At 44.7% G+C, this 19,616-nt stretch overlaps 1 protein-coding gene across 2 annotated transcripts in view; it reads left to right on the top strand.

Annotated features, from left to right (window-relative positions):
* The window catches only part of LAMC1 (laminin subunit gamma 1), a 151,077-nt gene extending 131,461 nt beyond the window's left edge, over positions 1-19,616 (top strand). For both annotated transcript variants that reach the window (XM_045027225.1, XM_045027224.1), the window contains exons 13-28: positions 34-222; positions 2,211-2,456; positions 2,884-3,037; positions 3,493-3,635; positions 4,357-4,535; positions 4,797-4,953; positions 9,530-9,735; positions 10,387-10,466; positions 10,914-11,051; positions 11,298-11,442; positions 12,385-12,534; positions 12,955-13,069; positions 13,619-13,818; positions 14,182-14,340; positions 15,017-15,116; positions 16,673-19,616. In XM_045027225.1, coding sequence (XP_044883160.1) covers positions 34-222; positions 2,211-2,456; positions 2,884-3,037; positions 3,493-3,635; positions 4,357-4,535; positions 4,797-4,953; positions 9,530-9,735; positions 10,387-10,466; positions 10,914-11,051; positions 11,298-11,442; positions 12,385-12,534; positions 12,955-13,069; positions 13,619-13,818; positions 14,182-14,340; positions 15,017-15,116; positions 16,673-16,929 — 2,618 coding nt within the window. In that variant the 3' untranslated portion in view covers positions 16,930-19,616. The remainder of the gene's footprint in view (positions 1-33; positions 223-2,210; positions 2,457-2,883; positions 3,038-3,492; positions 3,636-4,356; positions 4,536-4,796; positions 4,954-9,529; positions 9,736-10,386; positions 10,467-10,913; positions 11,052-11,297; positions 11,443-12,384; positions 12,535-12,954; positions 13,070-13,618; positions 13,819-14,181; positions 14,341-15,016; positions 15,117-16,672) is intronic.

Here is a 19,616-nt window from a genome sequence, read left to right as displayed (position 1 = left end):
CCAAAAAACCCCACCCACCCCCAAAACCCACAGGTGCTTGCGACTGCAGAGATAACACGGCAGGCCCTCACTGTGAGAAGTGTAGTGATGGGTATTATGGAGATGCAACGACAGGCATTCCCTCAGACTGTCAGCCTTGTCCATGTCCAGGGGGCTCCAGCTGCGCCATAGTACCCAAGACTAAGGAGGTGGTGTGCACCAACTGTCCTGCTGGAACCACAGGTGCATTCTTTATTCAGAGCTTCCACATCCCACCTGCCCAGAGACAGCCTTCTTACACCAGGGCTGCTGCTTTGCACAGTGAAGAGAAATGAGCAGACCTGATCCCTTCTGTATTTTGGGGTTGCTTTTTTCTTAGCAGACAGCTTGGTAACTAGTATCGAGCTCTTTGTTGCCATAATTCTTGGGATTCTGTGAACTGAAAAGAAGCCAAATGTTTCTCTTTCCTGAATGGAGAAACTGAGATTTAGTCTGAGCAAAGTCTGAAAATACTTGGGATACATGAGCCGTGATAATTTCTGATACTGAGTACTGTTAATCATGTAGAGCTGGGTGGAAAACGGGATAGTCACTAAAACAGGCATGAGAATTTTTATGTTCAAATTGGGATAAAATTAGAGGGCATATTTTCCCTCTGCCAGTCTGGCAGACATTGAATGTTGTTTGCTGCAGCAGGTTTGTTCTGCCTTGGAAGCCATAGGTTGCAATGATTCATCAGGACAGGGCAAGTTAATGTACAAATCCATATTGTTTTTTACAGCCTAAAACAAATGTCTCAACGGATATGTATCTTATTTTAAATAGTAAATTGTAAAGCAGATGATGGTGTTAACCCTTTAAGTAATGCTGCTGCCCTCACCTCCCTCCCAGTGTGTCTCCACTTATGGTGAAGAGCTTGTGATATGATGGAAGGGAAAGGGGGAGGTTTGCATGTGAAAGAGCTGCCTGAGAAGTAGAGCTTTTAGCTTGTGTGGGGCGGTCTGGCAAACCTTCTGTGGCTTCCATCCCTGTCTTAAGAGGTACGACAGATCAGGGTCACCACTAACGTCTTAGGAAGACTTTGGGAAGCAGTAGCATTGGGAAGTGGGGGAGAGTATTGAGCTGTTTTACAGCTCAGGTAGTTATAGCGAGGGAGTAACTGGGGACAAAGTTTGTCAGTTGCTGCCTAGGGAGACCAAGGGGCTGAGTTGTGTATCGGTGACTGCCTAGGCAGGGGAGCCAGTGTCGCTGCAGGGCTGTCTTCTATATGGAGTCTTCTGTCCTTGTTGCAGCATCACAGCCTCCTGTAATGGAAGTGGCTGGTGGGTCTCCATATATCTGTCTGCTTGCTTTAGCTGATATCATTTGTTACAATTAATAGGGGCAGTCATTTTTTGTATTTTATATTTTGGAACTTAGTCTGTGCTGAAGTATAGATTAACTAGCGTGTGACGTCTGGAACAGATTGGAGAACTGTGATATTAAAGTGGCACAAAAATTATGACAAACATGCAGATTGCAAAATTAGTGGCTTTTTAGTCCAGTGTTTCTCAATGACTGGTCTGTGGACCAGTGCCTGTCCCTGAGATCTCCCTGACACACTTTAGGAAGGGAGCAAGAGGGTCTCTGGTGCCCAAATGGTTGAGAAATGCTGTTTTAGACTTTTTAAGGGGACAGAATATTGAGAAAAACCGTATGTGGAAAGTTGTGTGTTAATATCTCATTGGCATGTTTCTTAAAAACAAATCAGAGTATTTTTGGAGTGACAAAGGTTTTTAATCACAGTTTAACTGGAAATCCAAAGGTAGCTTTAACTATTGGAGGTTGTGACTGACTCTTCCACTGTAGTGCTTTGAAGCATGATCTCTTCCTGGTCACTTCATATCAGATGAGGAAAAAGTGATGAGGGACTCACTTTGCAGGAGAGGCTGTAGGGTAGTGGTTCTCAAACTTTTATACTGGTGACCTTTTTCATATAGAAAGCCTCTGAGTGCGACCCCCCCCCAATAAATTAAAATCACTTTTTATATATTTAACACCATTATAAATGCTTGAGGCAAGGCGGGGTTTGGGGTGGAGGCTGACAGCTTGTGACCCCCTCCCATGTAAGAACCTTGTGATCCCCTGAGGGGTCCCAACCCCCAGTTTGAGAAACCCTGCTGTAGGGGAATCCAGGTTACCTTGTAACCACTGGCTGCCTACTGTGACATGTATGTTTGTCCTGCCCCCAGGTAAAAGATGTGAGCTATGTGATGACGGCTATTTTGGAGATCCACTTGGTGAAAATGGCCCTGCCAGGCTTTGCCGTCTCTGCCAGTGCAATGACAACATTGATCCCAATGCCGTGGGGAACTGTAACCGCTTGACAGGGGAATGCCTGAAATGCATCTACAACACGGCTGGCTTCTACTGTGACCGGTGCAAAGATGGGTTTTTTGGGAACCCCTTAGCCTCCAGCCCTGAGGTTAAATGCAAGGGTAAGTGCCTTTCTCAGCTGTTTCACATGAAAATCAGAACCCTTTTCATGGCTACAGTTGCCCCTTCTTAATCTCACTGGCACATCCTTGGAATGATCGAACGTTTTGGCCCCACAAATCTGCCCTTTTGTGGTCTGTCTTGGCCTGACATCATAATAGGGAAAATGTCAGAACTCCGATTTTGGTGCTGCGTGCAGACCTGTCAACTGCAGTGCTAGATTTCATACTACGCTGATGGTTATGGCTTGATAAAATGCAGATGCTGTAAGCCTATCCAGTGACCTGACACAGTGTGGGCATTGGATGTGGTATGGTGGTGCAGTTTACAATTTGGATTCATATGCTATCTGGCATGTTTGGAGACTCCAGTCTAATGCTGGTATTCTGCTGATTACTGGGAACATGTTCCCCTTTCCATCTCTGGCAGCATGCAGTTGTAATCCTTATGGCACAGTAAACCAGCAGACAAGCTGCAATCAAGTAACTGGACAGTGTGAGTGCCTGCCACGTGTCACCGAGAGGGACTGTAGTACCTGTGAGCCTGGCTTCTACAACCTACAGAGTGGACATGGCTGTGACAGGTGAGGTTGGCCTGCAGTTGTGGCAGTGAGTATGTTTTGTGCGGGGGGGATCCATACTTAACCCTGATTTCAGCATCCATAACAGGATGGGATTTTCTATGAACAGTGATAGAGCAGGAGGAAAGGATTAGTCATGGAGCAGATCTGATAAGCGTTCTGTAGAGAAGGGTAATTTATAAATAGAAACCATGTTGTGATTACAGGCGAAGACTGATAGGTGCGGGTTCTGGATCCCATTCCTAGCTCAGTCCCTTCATGATCTTGCACAGTTCAGTTAATTTCTGTGCCTTGCTTTCCACATCAGAGACAGGCACAGCAATACCCACCTCACATGGGAGGTGTAAGGCTTACTGCTTGCATAGGACCTCTGAGATCCTCAAATGAAAGGTGAAAGTGCAGCCTACTGTTTTTGCTGGGTTTTTTATTGTCACTTGAAATATCGTCTCCTTCAATAGGTGCGACTGCCATCCGCTGGGTTCCACCGATGGCCATTGTGACATACAAACAGGGCAGTGTGAGTGTCAACCAGGCATCACCGGGCAGCGCTGTGAGAGATGTGAGGTCAACCACTTCGGATTCGGACCTGAAGGCTGCAAACGTAAGTGATGGTGGGTTGGAGAATGAGGGGAACTGGAAACCAACACGTCTCCATTTTCTTATCCTCTCCGTGCCAGCCAGCTGCTGCTTTCTTCTCACTTCACTAGCTCCATGTTTAATGTGACAAACAAGGGTTGTCTTATTGTGTCCACATCCTGGACAGTGGTTGAGACTTGGTCCCAGTGAGGGTGTTTTGAATCTTGATTTATTTGTAAGAGTTTCTTTTTCTGTCTCTGGGGGGCTCTGATTGCATTTACTTGTAGACATCTACTTCTTTTTGGCATAAACACTTGCTCTGAATATTTTTCCAAAACAGTTCTGTTTTCTGCTCTCTAAGCTCCTGCGTCTCTACTCTGGAATGTGCCCGTAAGTTGCTGACTCAGTCCTGAGAAGAAACAAAGTGTAAATGTGATACAAATATAGGGCTGGATCTACCTCTTCTTTTCAACTTCCTTGTACTGTGAGAGCAAATTAACTATTTGCAGATCATTCTAATGAGATGGACCAATACAGAGAGGTCAGTTTGTGGGGCACTGGTGTGAATAGTGTCTCAAACTGAGAAGTTACATCTTGCGCTTTGCCTGATACAGTGCACAGAAGTGTCAAGCCTCAAACTGTGTGCTGCTGTGTTGTTCTTTCGGAGAATAGTCTGCAGTTCAGAGCAGTTCTCGGTCTGTCTTTCTCCCAGCCAGTCTGATTCTCATGCTTTAACTTTTATGCAGCATGTGACTGTGACACCGAGGGCTCTCGCTCCCTACAGTGCAAGGAGGACGGTCGCTGTGAGTGTAAGGAAGGCTTTGTGGGGAGTCGTTGTGACCAGTGTGAAGAGAATTATTTCTACAATCGGTCCTGGCCTGGCTGTCAAGAATGTCCTGCGTGCTATAGACTGGTTAGAGATAAGGTAAGACCTGCAATGCAACGTTCTGCTTGTCTCCTATTACTGCTGGAGGCTGACAAACACCAAGTAGCATACCCCTCTGCTGCTTGCTAGGGGATGAACTCTTCCGAGAGAGACAGACATGGATCTAGATGTACTTGCATGGAGATTCTCACACGGTGTCTGAGCGACACCTCCTGGAAGCTGAAACAACTGACAAGTACTTTGTGTGTCAGCTTTTGGAAGGAGGCTGTTTATTTCTGTCCCTCTATCTCCTTTGCTTAGGTGGCAGAACAACGCGAGAGGTTGCAGGAGCTAGAAAATCTTATAGCAAACCTTGGTACAGGAGATGAAACAGTGACTGATCAGGCCTTTGAGGACAGACTGAAGGAGGCAGAGAGAGATGTCATGGACTTGCTCCGAGATGCACAGAACAGCAAAGGTAGGTTGAACTGGTCTGACAAAGGGTGCCATGGAGCTAACGATTTGCTGTATTCCTAGTCCATTAGGGGAACAAAGCTTTTTTGTTACCACATAATTTGCTTCAGGAGCTGTGAACATTTCAAAACACGGCTGGGGAAGTGTGCATGGGGATGGTTGTATTTTACTCCTGACAATATTCATGGCTCTGTATAATAAACAAAAATAAAGAGCCGTCTAAAACCGACAAAAAGACAACTGGCCCACACAGAGGAGAGACTAATTTTAAAGAGGCTTTTACTGATTAATTATGAAAATCTTTCTGCTTGTTTAAAAATAGACATACCCTTAATGTAGGGATGTGTATATTTTCATAGTATTCACCAGTAGCAATGTTCCCGCTGTTGCTCATAGTTTTCCCAAAGTAATTTCTTTGGGCCTAAACATTCCTTGTTTGGTCTTAGCCCAGAGATGAGTAGGTTATGTTTTCCGGGTTTGGTCAAGCTCCGTTCTCTGTAGGTTCTTGTGCTGCCTTCCTCACCCTAGCACGTCTGCATCTTTCAGCAGTTTGCTAAGTGACATGACTTACATTGGGTATATGCATGTTTTTAAATATACATGTTGTGCATTTGTTAGAAAAGACCGTTGTCAAAGAAACACACCATGAGCTTGGAGCAGAAAGGAATGAGACTTGTGGTGGTTCTTAGTTCCTGTGCAAGTTTGTTCCATAGTCTCAGTCCAGCCTTGGAAGAAGCTCTGTTTTCTACACAGACAAGCTTTACCCTCTTGGTAGAGAGTTCCATGGTGCCCAAGGAGCTGAATTGTCACCCATGGTCTTCATCCTGGAGCTTTTGGCAATCTTTAAAAGATATGCTGGGCCCAGGCCATTGAAGGTCTAGAAGATAAAGACTGTGGGTAGCCAGTATAGAGAGCCAAGGACAGGTTTGATGTGTTTTTAATAGCCCCTGTTGAGGATGACACATACTGCAGAATTTTGTGCTAGTTAGGGTTTCTTAGGGGCTGATAGCTTCATCCCCAGGCGTATCACATTGCTGTAGTCCAGGAAGGCAGTGACAAAGGTGTGTATGACCAAAGCCATGTCGCTGTCTGCCAGGATGGAAAGGAGCCTCCTAGCCAACCAGAGATGGTAGAAAGCACTACTCACAGGTGCTGTTGTGCAAGAGCTTAGTGTCGGTGAGAAATCCAGGAGTACTCCTAAACTACACTCTTAATTGACCAATTGTGGGTGTTTGCCTTCAACCAAAGGAGACTGCGCCATGGCTGCACATTCTTCTAAATGCTTTCCGCTGCCCACCAGCATCACCTCTGTCTTGCTTGGGTTCAGCTTCAGTCAGCCACTGTTCATCCATGAGCTGATCCCATGCCAGCACTGAAGCCATATTGGTGGCCATGGTTTGGTCATATGGTAGTGAAGGGTATCCGCTTCGGTCAGCCTCTGCATCATCTGCATGGTGCTGGCACTTGAGTCCATGTCCTCTGACCAATTCAAGACACACCCACCAGCCAAGGAGGTTGTAGTTTGGATTGACAGTTGTTGGTCTGAGACTCTTGTCGGATGTCCAGCACTATGTGAGTGATTGCACTGAACTCCGGGACTAAAGGTGGACTGTGTGCTGGCTGGCATAGGAGGAGCAAGTCCATGCTGTCTGAGAAACCTTCCCAAATGTGCACAATCATTTCAGAAATTAGGATAATAGTTCTTTGTAGTGCTTGGTGCTGGAACTATATGACCTGCTTACGTAAGTGATTCAAGTGCACAGGTGGCCATAGGATTGGGTCTTTGGTTGGTTTGCTTCCTAGCTCTCACTTGAGGAGGTAAATAATTCCCCTTTTACAAAAGTCAATTCAGTGTTTAAATGTTCACCATTGTTACTGTTTGAGGGGTCTTGTGGCTCCTTAAGACTCTAAATAGCTTGACCCTAGGCATGCAGGGGTCACTTTACCTTTGGGGTCTCCTAGGGTATGTCTGCACAGCATTTTGAAGCTAGTGGGAGCCTCAGGCTTGGGATAGTGGGGCTCATGCTGGTGCGCTAAAGATAACTCAATAGACAGCACTTCGAAGTTGGGGCTTGGGCTTGGGCTTGAGCCACTGGGGCCCTGGGAGGGCTGAGCTCCAGCCCAAGCCATAGCTTCAAAGTGCTGTCTCCAAAGGTGTATGTAGAGTGCTAAAATGAGTCCCACTTCTCCTCAAGCCTGTCTGTCTGGGCTGGGAGGCTCGCTCCCATTCAGTCCAAAATGCTGTGTAGACATACCCTTAGGTTACCTGCATCTCAGGAAAGGCTGTGAAGCTAAAGTGCACTAGTGTAGTAGGGAGAGCTCTGGGTTTTTTGCTTTTTTTTGCTCCTCTCTGAAATAAAGAAAAGGCAAATTAAATGCAGAATGGTTAGTTCACCATTAAAGTTGAGAGAACAGGGACTCAAAAAACCTCATGTCAATTTCCTAAACCAGGTTAATTTGAACACTTTGTGCATGTGTAGTATTTTCTGTCTGAATATGTAGTTTAATAAATGAAATCTTGTTGTATGTTCACATTAAAACCTCCAGGATGTGTAATGTGGCCAAGGCAACATTGCTATAGAAACCTTAACTCTTGGCTTTCCTGAGGATTTTTGTTTGTTTGTAGTTGATTTATCAGCCTTCATGTTGCTGTTATTTTTTTTAAATTAATCTCACTTTGTGCACCAAATGTGTACACGTGTATTTATAGGACACAGTATTAAGATAATGTTATGGGTCTGGTTTAAAAAACCCAAAACCTAGATAAGCTAACTCTCTCCTTGGGTGGCCCTGCTGTGTCTTGGTATTCTACCATATCCATATGATTAGTCACTGTTTCAAGAACTGTAATAGTATCATGTTACTTATCAGTTTTAGAATTAGGGCAGGGTTTGGGGAGGCCATGCAGAGGTTTCTACCTCCTATAGCATTGCAGAACCCAGATCCAGAGGGGCTCTCTACCCAGCCATGTGATTGGGAAGTCTTTAGGATGGGGAAGGTACCAGGCTGGTGAATCTTTTGCTGTGTAGATCTGCCAGCTGTTACTCTCCTCCTTGTGGAGCAGGAGAACAAGCTGTGGAGGCTGTTGCATCTCAGGTATGCAATAGTGGTTGCAAAGCAGCTTTGGAGCCTGGGTGTGAAGATTCCTTACTCTCTGCACAGCAGAGAGCAGTGCATGGCTTGGAACGGGTCCCGTATGAGGAGAGATTAAAGAGGCTAGGACTTTTCAGCTTGGAAAAGAGGAGACTAAGGGGGGATATGATAGAGGTATATAAAATCATGAGTGAAGTGAAGAAAGTGGCTAAGGAAAAGTTATTTACTTATTCCCATAATACAAGAACTAGGTGTTACCAAATGAAATTAATGGGCAGCAGGTTTAAAACAGATAAAAGGAAGTTCTTCTTCACACAGCGCACAGTCAACTTGTGGAACTCCTTGCCTGAGGAGGTTGTGAAGGCTAGGACTATATCAGCGTTTAAAGGAGAACTGGATAAATTCATGGAGGTTAAGTTCATTAATGGCTATTAGCCAGGATGGGTAAGGAATGGTGTCCCTAGCCTCTGTTTGTCAGAGGGTGAAGATGATGGCAGGAGAGAGATCACTTGATCATTACCTGTTAGGTTCACTCCCTCTGGGGCACCTGGCATTGGCCGTTGTCGGTAGACAGGATACTGGGCTAGATGGACCTTTGGTCTGACCCATTATGGCCGTTCTTATGTTCTTATGCTTGCCCCTTTTGTCTGTGCATTTTTTGATAGAATTTGAACCTAATACAGTTTTCAAACTGGGGCTCACACCCTTAAGGGGGAGTGTGAAGAAACATCTTTTTCCGGGGGTGGTGGGGTAGCTCTTGCCAGCCCTGCGTGGTGGGGCCCGGGCATCACCTCCACCCTTGACTCGCCTCCAGAGACCATTGCATGCACCTTCCTCCACCCTAAAAACCCAAGTAGGGAGGGGCAGGTATTGGCCATGCTCTATTGTTGCAGCCTGGCTGCAAGGTTGAGGAAGCTTTGGCTGTGCCATTGGTCAGTATCAGTGTATTTGAAACTTTACAGGTGTAGGTAATATAATTAAAGTTGTGTTAAGGTCTCTGATAGGTTTATCAAGCATATTTTTGCATGTCTATTTTTGTCTGGTTAGGGAGGTGCAATCAAAAAATGTAACTCAAAAGGGGGCTCAGCTCCAAAATTTGCAAACCGCTGCCCTAATAGAATAGGTGGAACAACTGTTTCATGCTTTGAACATAATTCATTTGAAAAGCAACTATCCACCTCCTTTATGTGCCAGGTCTTGCATTCAAAATTCTGGCCAATGTGCTCACAAACGCTTAGTGACCAGCAGGGCCATTAGAAGGTAGAGGCGTCTTCGTTTCTTGTGGGTTTTATGCACATTCTCATAATGACTTGGATCGTAAACCAATTACCCTCTCATTTAAAAGGCTCTTCTGGACCCCTTTCAACAAGGGATTAACCTACCAACATGTTGCAGACGGCAGCAGCTTACCAAATGTTTTATTTCTGCAATTCATGCTCCCAGTGTAATTAATTTTGCTTCCTCCCTTTTTATGTTGTTCGCCTCAGATGTGGATCAGGGCCTGATGGATCGTCTCAAGGAAATTAACAGCACTCTGGCAAGCCAGCTTGACCGATTACAGAACATCCAAAATACAGTGAGGGAGACTGAAGGCCTAGCTGAGCAAGCCCGAGAACGGGTGCAGGCCACAGAAGACTTGATTGAAGTAGCTTCTAATATGCTAGAGAAGGCAAAGATGGCAGTTGCCAATGTGGTGAGTGTTTTGTGACACAAACTCTTTAATGTGTAGTGTCTTCCATTTTTTTTTTTAGTAGAATAAGGTTCTTAACATCTTGAGTACATTTCTCGTCTCTGCCCCTCATCACAAACTAGCACTGAGCTTGGGTTGTAACATTGTGTGTTTAACGTCTTAGAGAATCTCATAAATCTGAGGATAAGTTTGGTTAGTGTGTGTGGCACAAACAAATGGGAAAAATATTACTAGTTGAAAGGAAACTCTTGGTATTCATAGTTTTAAATTTTTTTTACTTGCTGTTTATAACAGCACTTGAATTGGAAACATGTTTATCTTTGTACAAGATTTGTTGGCTCTTCCATTGTACACTGGGTGAGCTGTGTATATCCCAGCACTCATAAACAACCCTAAAGGACTTCGGTAACCACTTTGCCTCCCACTGTGCTCCCCAATCTCTCTCTCTCACACACACTCACACATCCTAAACACAATCTCGGAGCATTTGTTTTTGGGGAAGAACCCATGCAAAAAAATCTCAGACTTTGCAAACTAATATAAGAAATAGAGCAGTCACATTAAGTCTGCAACCCATGACTATGAATAATTAAAGTGACAATCAAAAAAAAGGAAAATAATAGCTTCTGAAAGGATGTTTGATTTTGCTTTCAGTCCATTACCCCACCAGTCTCCAGTGGTGACCCAAACAACATGACACTCTTGGCAGAAGAGGCTCGTAAACTGGCTGAACGGTAAGGCCCAGTGTACCAGTACAAAGCATCAATGTAAGGGTAGGGCACTTGGTTTTTGCCTTCTTGAAGGCTCAGTGGGCCCCTGCTGGGAAATGGAAGGCTAACCTTAATTTGACAGAAATGGAGCAAGCCTCCTTTTGCTCAATATGAAGTTGCAGCTGCTTGGATCAATGATGGGGCATTGAATTCTGGGACCTGTAGCCATCAGAGCTGTATATGAGTATTACTGACGAGAGCAACCTTTGGCCTAAACGCAATGTAAAATCTTAGTAATACCCTGCAATTGCCCTCGCAAGCTTTACTGGTGTGTTGGCAGTGGGTTGGGGAGGCAGCACCTCTTTATTAGCACCCTAACTGTGGTACTGGGAGAGGAAGGGGAGTGTTAGATGGGAATAAAATTGGCTGGTAATTCTAATTAGATTATTTTCCCTCTGTAATATTGCCCAGACACAAACAAGAAGCTGATGATATTGTGCGCATAGCAAAGGCAGCAAATGATACATCCACAGAGGCGTATACATTGCTGTTGAAGACACTGGCAGGAGAGAACCAAACTGCGAGTGACATAGATGAGCTCAACAGGAAGTGAGTCAGTAACAGAAAGCAGATTATTCTCCTCTTGGTTTGAGTGGGGAAGGGGGATGGTGCTTAAAACAAGATGTCCTCTGTGCTTTGGCTGGTGGGAGGGACCTGCTTTTAAGCAGTACGTTTCATGTGAGTTCTCTGTTTCAACTTCTGTCTTCACTTCTGCCAAGACAGTTTTATCCCTCCTTTGCTGAGTCAGTAAAAGAATGAAATCATAGGCTAACTGGATACTCTGTTGTCTCTTAGGTATAATCAAGCAAAGAACATTTCTCGAGATCTAGAGAAACAGGCTAATAAGGTGCATGCGGAGGCAGAGGAAGCTGGGAATAAGGCCCTGCAGATCTATGCTAATCTCACCAGTCTTCCTGCTGTGGACTCCAAGGGTCTAGAGGTATCTGAGTCAAGCAACATGCACAGTGTGTTCAAAGATCAGTGGTGGCAAATATCATAGAATGTCAGGGTTGGAAGGGACCTCAGGAGGTCATCTAGTCTAACCCCTGCTCAAAGCAGGACCAATCCCCAGATAGATTTTTGCCCCAGATCCCTAAATGGCCCCCTCAAGGATTGAACTCACAACCCGGAACTGGTGTGATAAATTACTAATGCCTTGTTCAGTACTTTGCAAACAATACTGGAGCCATGTAATTTTTGTCTGTATGGAGTAGTCAGGACCTTGACATTTCAGTCCTCCTCAAAAAGACGTGCACACAGGAAACCGCATGTTTCTCTATTTATCCATTTTTAAAGGATGAAAGACAGAGTCACCTGCTTTTAGGGAACGCAGGAATCTCAGACCTAATGCCAAGCCCTCTAAAGTTGTCCCCTTTCCCATCCCCCCACCCCCTTCCCTCTCCCCTCTCCCCTCTCCCCCTCCCCTTCCCACCACCACCATACACACACACTAAAAGAGAGTTTGATGTAAGCTTTCTTGCACAGGGACTGTCTCTATATGTGTTCTGTATTGCATTCAGCACAGTGGGGCCCTGATCCTGTTAGGAATTTTAGTATCAAAGTACACCTCTACCCCGATATAACACTAATTCGGATATAATGCGGTAAAGCTGCGCTCCAGGGGGCACAGGGCTGCGCAGTCCAGTGGATCAAAGCAAGTTCGATGTAACGTGGTTTCACCTATAACGCGGTAAGATTTTTTGGCTCCCGAGGACAGCGTTATATCGAGGTAGAGGTGTAGTAATAACTGAACACTAGGAGTCTAGCTGCAGCTTCTGTCTCTTTTGAGCACTAGAAAGTGCACAGTGTATCTGTTGTCTCCCTGCAAAGAAGTTCTGTTATGTTCACAGAAGCTGGTTTTGTTTCCAATCTCCACATACAGAATGAGGCAAATAAGATCAAGAAGGAAGCAGAGGAGCTGGATCAGCTCATTGACAGGAAGTTGAAGGATTATGAGGATTTGAGAGAGGACATGAAAGGGAAGGAGCTGGAAGTGAGGAATCTCTTGGAGAAAGGAAGGACTGAACAACAGGTTAGTTCTGGGTGTGCAGGCTCTTACTTCCTAAAGTGACCCTAAGGAAGCAAATGACAGACCAGATCTGAGAGATTCAAACATTCTTATACTGCTAATAACTGACTCTGTGGGCATCACGGTGGGTGGAGTGAGTAAACAGCAGGTTCTGAACACAAGATAGGAAAAGCTTATGAAAATGTAGTGGTGTTGAGATTCTCACTGGAGGGCATGAGTAACAGCGGATTGTGCTATATTGTGTCATGGGGACAGGTACCCCTTGAATGTGTTATATGGTTGCAGAATAAGCATAGTCCATCGTCGGTAATGAGCCTTTTTTTGTACTGGGCTGGGATTTGCAGGGCCACTGTGCATTGTGGCATGGCTAGATCTTGTTCTACAGAAGATGAGAATATGCTGAGCTGTGTTATGTATCTCTAGACTGCCGACCAGCTGCTGGCCCGAGCAGATGCTGCCAAAGCTCTGGCTGAAGAAGCTGCCAAGAAGGGAAGAGAGACACTAGAGGAGGCCAATGACATTCTCAGCAACCTGAGAGGTATGCGAGAGATCTCTAGGGACAATATCTGTACATGGTTTGTATAATGACCAGGCTTCTTCCATCAGAGGCAGACTTGTTTAGGGAGTTGTGTGGTTTAAGCTCTCGCCCCTGGAAACTAACTTCTCATTCAACAGTGACCATCAACCTACATTGCTAGACTCCACTTATAATTTAGCATCACTATGCAGTCTGCATATTGAGCCTCAAACCCCCCTGATCCGCAGTCACTGCTATTCTGGAAGCTTGGAGCATTGCATTTGCTAGAAGGGAGAAGGCCAATAATAAACTTGTGCAGTCAATCAGTACATCCTGGGTTAATACCTGTGATACCACCAGCGTGTGTGTCTCTTGTAACAGAAACCGTAGCACTCCTTTCAAAGGCATTGATCAACTTGACCCCCCCCATCCCCTATCGTCGTTCTTCCCTCCAATTTAAAGGTAGCATAGGCTGGGCTGCTTGCTAGGCTGCTGGCTAAGTTTCCTTGGCCTGACAAGTGTCTCAGCCTTCCAGAGCAGGACGCAAAACAATGCTTGAATTTTTATCAGATTTTGACAAGCGTGTGAATGATAACAAGACAGCCGCCGAGGGGGCATTAAAGAAGATTCCTGCCATTACTCAAACCATTGCTGAGGCCAATAATAAGACAAGGCAAGCAGAGCTGGCACTTGGTAATGCAGCTGATGATGCCAGGGAAGCCAAGAACAAAGCAGACGATGCTGAGAAAATTGCTAATTCTGTCCTGAAGGTGAGACTCACAGCACCGTTTGAGTCACTCTTTGTGAAGTAGTGAAATTAATTGAGTAAATTTCTTTCTGCTCCTGTCTGTCCTGCTGGGACTATGCACTTCCTGCCCTACTGAATTGTGTTAAGCCCACGGTGAGCTAACACGGTTTTCACTACCCACTGTGTAAACTCCAGGGAGTGAGATTAGTTGGTGTGAAATCTACTGCTGAATTGTGTGGTTGAGCTTGCCTCCCATCAGAAATGGCACATACAGCAGAGAAACTTGCCCTGGTGCATTATAGGAGAAAGAAAGGGGTGAAGAATTTTCTTTTGTATCCTGCGTGTTCCACCCTTTTTTTGAACCTTTTATCTACATTGGCCTTAGAATGCTGCCAGTACAAAGTCTGAGGCCGACAAGACTTTCTCTGATGCGACAGAGCTAGACAAAGAAGTGGATGACATGCTGAAACAGCTGCAAGATGCCGAGAAGGAGCTGAAGAGGAAGCAGGAGGATGCTGATCAGGATATGATGATGGCAGGCATGGTGAGTTATTCTAGGAGCTGAATGCAGTGCGTGGGACAGTAAGAAGAGTGGATACTGGTATCAGTGGTGAGAGTTGGTGTGTTGGCTCTGTCATTCTTAGTATCTTATTGACTGTCCTGTTGCAAAAACATCTGGTTTGGATCTCAAGTCCAGTTAGTGACCTTTTTTTTTTTTTAACTAAGTTTTGTAAGAGAGAGGAAAAAAACAGGATTAGAATATAATGCCTCTTGTAACTTTAACTATAGAGCACTGACACAACTTTATAGTCTGGAGACAGACTTCCATGACCTAAGACTTGCCCCATCTCTAAACAAAAGAATGGTTGCAGCCCAGTATGGTCTCTGTTGTCCAATGGAAGCCTCCTCCATTATTAGTTTTCCTATGGAAGGCTAAGTAATTTCATTTTTGTATTGCCCTGCTCTCCACACTCACACATCCAAGCTGTGATTCAGATCTAAGATTGAAAGGGGTTGGGGGAGTATCCTAAACAGAGGAGTCAGGGATGCAAAACAGTGTGTAGAGACATATGAGATTAGCCCTTTGTGTCCTTGGGCAAGTTTCATGATCTAGGAGGGCAAGCATTGGGTGGAGAAGCTTTGCGATGCAGAGAGGCAAATCCATTATGACCCTGACCACTTTGACATCACTGCATTTACACACACTTCTTTTTCTACAGGCTTCACAGGCTGCCCAAGAGGCAGAAGACAATGCGAGAAAAGCTAAGAACTCTGTTAACAGCTTGCTCACCGTCATTAATGACCTTCTGGGACAGTTAGGTATATATCTAATTTACAGCTCTCCCCACTCCTAGCAGAATTCTGCTCCTAAACACACATGCCTTGTTCTTCAGAACATTGTTTTATTGCAGAAGCTGGAAAAAAGTAGCAATTGGATTAGCTTGGCATCTAATGGTCCATTAAATTATTTATTTCTGAATCAGTTTTTTGTGGGTTATCCTCCAAGACTTACTGTGTATGTGCTGTGTTCATTGCTGCTTTGTGTGAGCATTGCAGATGTGACTCTTCCAGTTTTGCTGTGTCTGAGACTGTTGGCCCTTAAGGTACAAAGAAGGCTGGTGTGTGTATGTGAGGAGCTCTCTTTGTCCTCATTCATTTCCTGTGCTCAGATTATATTCCTTTCATCTTTTGGAGACTTAAATACCCGTTTTGGTTACTGCATCTCCTTTGATGGTTCCCCAGCAGAGAAGGAGAGCAGAGAAATGATGAAAAGCCCTCTAGCTCCTGTTTGGATAAATAGGTTCATGGTCTTAATGTTGCTGCTTGGAGAAGTCTAGAGCCCTTTTGACAAGCATGCCCTGGCTCCTTCAGGAAAGGGAAAGCTCCTGTTTGGAGCTGAAATGAAGGGTTGAGAGGGAAGGTAGTCCCTTCCACCCTTTTCTCTCTCAGCCACCGTCACCTACAAAGGGGGCCACCAACAGAGTTTCTCCGATAGACATTGGAAGTAAAATGAGAGCATCGGCTGGCTTTAGACACTACCGTAGCCTTCTAAAGGCAACAGGACATCAGTTAATTACAGTGGAAAATATTTTCCCTAACTCATTAAACCCTCTTCTTCCCCCCACACTGCCCACCCTGGAGTTTTGTCCTTGTGCCATGAACAGCTTGTCGGAAGAACGGATATTCACAATCAATGCCTGGCTTTTTCAAAAGTTCCAAGTTCTGCTACATCCACAGGCTTGAGTTAGGATTTGCTAAATCCCTCCTATGTTTGCAAAGCCCTAGCCCAGCAACAAGTAGAGAGTAATTAGCCGTATATTGCACAGTTGTGATTCATTCATAGGGATCATATAACCTTATAAACTATGGAAGTGAAGCTTGTGTTAAGAACCCGCAAGACAGAATTTGACCTTTTATGATTGAATTACGTTAAAGACAACATTTAAAAATGTCTTGAAAACAAAAAGGGCCGTATCCTCAGCTTGTATAAAGCAGCAGAAGACTTGGCCTGCAGTGAGTTAGGATCATTTAAGTCAGCTATTACCCATGAAGTATAGAGACTGGGTGATAGGCGTATTATTTATTTGTGGTGGGTTCAGGCAAGTGTGGTGTTTGCATCCAAATACAGAGGAACCCACTTAATCTGAAACTCCACCTTGTGAAGTGTAATGGTAGTTTTGCTTTGTTTCATGGTATTGAAAGTGCCAGTAGCAATTCCAATTAGTATTAATGCTCTGTGAAAACAGTTATTTCACCGTAAGACGGTTCCACTGTATTAATCCATAATTTGCCCTCTACTGGGTAAGAGTTTGAGAGCAGGCAATAGCCTCATGAAGTGTTAGTGGAATTCACTGTGTGCACTGCTGGTTTTCTAGGACAACTGGACCCAGTGGACTTGAACAAACTGAATGAGATCGAGGGTACCTTGAACACAGCCAAAGATCAGATGAAAGATAGTGACCTGGACCGGAAAGTGACCGAATTGGAGGATGCAGCCAGGCGGCAGGACGAAGCCATACAGGCCTACAACAGGGACATTGAGGATATCCTGAAAGACATTAACAACCTGGAAGATATCAAGAAGACCTTGCCGTCTGGCTGTTTCAACACCCCGTCCATCGAGAAACCCTAAGGGTGTGCTGGGGGTGGGGGGCATTCCCCCAGTGACTGGTGGAGCAATTGTTTGGCTATGGAGTGCCTTAACACACAGAGTACCTTCTTCAAATCCCCAGCTCTCCGCTGCTCACAGTTGCTGTCTTCTTTCCAAATCAGGAAAAGTTGCAAAGTTTTAAAGAGAAGCAAATTAAATATCCATTTTGGGGCATCAAAGGGTTTTTTAATAAATTTTCTCTTCCTCAACACTCCACCTCTGCCCCTCTCTCATATACACTTCCCTTTGATTTGCACAAGGATGTGAAATGTTTTGGACTACTCTTACTGCGGTGCAGAAATGACCACGTGAGCCGGTGTACAGTGGGGCAAACGCTCTCTCCTTTTTTCTCCTCTTCCCCCTAACATGTTAAAACCTCTTCAGTCCCAGAGTTCACTGTCTCTATGAAGGAAAGGGTTGGCTATCAAAGTATTATTACAATGGCCAGTATAGCTGCACTCATAAAGAACACTAATCCCCTTCCCCAAATGTTAACCATTTTTAAAAAAATCTACGTAAATTAGTGGCCAATCAAAATTTTTTGTACCTATCTACCAAATGGTTTATCATCTTTCTAGAGTGCAGTATATCCATCTACTGAGAAAGATATACAGCCTCGAAGAAGAGCTTGAGGGAAGAAAGGGAGAGGAATGGGGTGATAGGTCTCAACATTACTGTTGGCCTATAAACTAGAAATTTTGTCTCATATCTGTGAACAGCTGCCTAATCTAATACTCCAAGTAGGGAATCTTGCAAGTGATCAGCTCTGATCTCCTCAGTAATAGTCACTAGGAGCCTCAAAAGAAAACTTCCAGGGTTAGAGAGAGACAGACGGATTTTTTTAAAGCCACTAAGATCTTTTTGAAGAAGAAAGCAGAGAGCTCTTACCAGTTAGTCTGTCTGAATATGAAGTTGATGTCTTCAGGTAGAAAATGGGTGTCTAAGATAGAGATGTAAGGGTCTGTCTCTCCATCCTCTTGCTATCAGAGGATAGTATTTTTACACTACAGTAGCAGGCTTGCCTTTGTCCAAGTCAAAAGTCATCCTATCCCTGTTTTCCTGCTGATCTCCCAGTCTTCCTAAAATGCTGCAACACAGATTGTTCAGGCCTAGCTCTGATGGCAGATATCCAGCACGCGCAGTATTTCACACAGCTGCCACTGCTGCCTCTTTAGAATTTCTGTCCAACTCAATGTCACCTGCTCCCACTTAGTTAAGCTACCTTGTTGGTTGGGAGGAGGGGTTGCCTTTAACTCCTCCCCTTTGAGTTTTTTCATTAGATCAGTCTGACACCCCCTGCCTTTGAGATCCATATATATCTATTCTTAAACACTATGCAACTTTGTACGTTTGCGTAGCGGGGAAGAAATTATTATCTGACACACACTGGTGCTATTAATTATTTCAAATTGATATTTTTGAGTGAATGTGGGTTTTTTGTTTTGTCTGTCTGTTTTATCATGATTATAGAGTGAGGAAGTCTATCTTTTTGTGTGTGTGTAAATATACTCAGTCCTATTTCCAGAATGGCACAGTCTGTTCTCCTCTACTTGCTTCCTCTTAACCATCACTACATATGCACCATATATCTCTTCCATTTATTATTCCTTTGGGGTCAGGCATCTCCCCTGGCCAGGCTCCTGCTCTCTTCCCTCCTTTCTGTTGGCAATATCTCTATTCTGTGGTATTAACAATAACCCGCTTGCCTGTGTGTGCAGCCCAATGATGGGGCACCCAGCCTCTCTTCCAGAGCCAGCCCCAGCCCCCCGAAGGACTCTGAAGTGTGTAGCTCATAAGAAACCAATTACCATCTTTGTTTCTGACTAATGAAAGTGAGATGCTGCTTTTGGATGGTTGTGGCTTTGCTCCTGGGAGTTGCAGCACTATTACAGGCCCAGTAGAGGTCTAAATGCTGAATCTGTAGCCTTCCTACATGTGTGAGAAATGAGAGCTCAGTTCGGGGCTCTGTACAGTATCAGGGACAGTGCCACTGGGCAGGGGAGAGTGGTTCCAGGCAGCTCTCCTGTCTCCTGCTTCTTTCCCAGAGCTTGTTACAATTTACCAAAAACTGACTTGGAATTCTCCTGCCTGTGACTGCTCCTAATTCCACCAGTGGAGGAGAGCTGCCTTCGCCCGTCGCACTTCTGGAACTTTCTGGAAGATATCAGTATTTCCTGGCTGGCTGCTCTGGTCCTGTGGCTGCCTCCTAACCATGTCACCTCTCTGCCAAGGCTGTGGAAAGAGCAGATACAAAGAGGCAACACCATGCCCTGGCTGACCTCAGGCGTAAGGTTTCTGGCTTTTCACTTTTTCTTAAGCTGTTTTTAACAGATTTTTATTTTTTAAAAAAAGATCTTTATAAGCAATCTCTTAATACACTACTGCCTTACAGCCCCATTATCTCATTGTATAGGTCCAGTTATTTCTTTGCATAATGTGATGACAAGAAGGCTGCTGGTAGAATGCTGATTGTCACAGGGAACACACAACAGTTCCCTCATTTTATTCTTGCCTGTGGCCTCCTCCATATGTGCCTTCACTTCAGCTTTTGCCTTAATCTGTGGTCTTGCTGTCTGGGGCGGTGAACAAAATGCAACACTTTCAGTTTTTTTGATGTATAAAACAGTATTTCTTATTTATAATAAAGTCTGAATATTTGTAACCCCTTA

Source organism: Mauremys mutica, chromosome 8 (genome assembly GCF_020497125.1).
Source record: "Mauremys mutica isolate MM-2020 ecotype Southern chromosome 8, ASM2049712v1, whole genome shotgun sequence".
NCBI lineage: Eukaryota > Metazoa > Chordata > Testudines > Geoemydidae > Mauremys > Mauremys mutica.
Note: the sequence above shows the minus strand (reverse complement) of the source record. Positions and strands in the feature narration are given on the sequence as shown.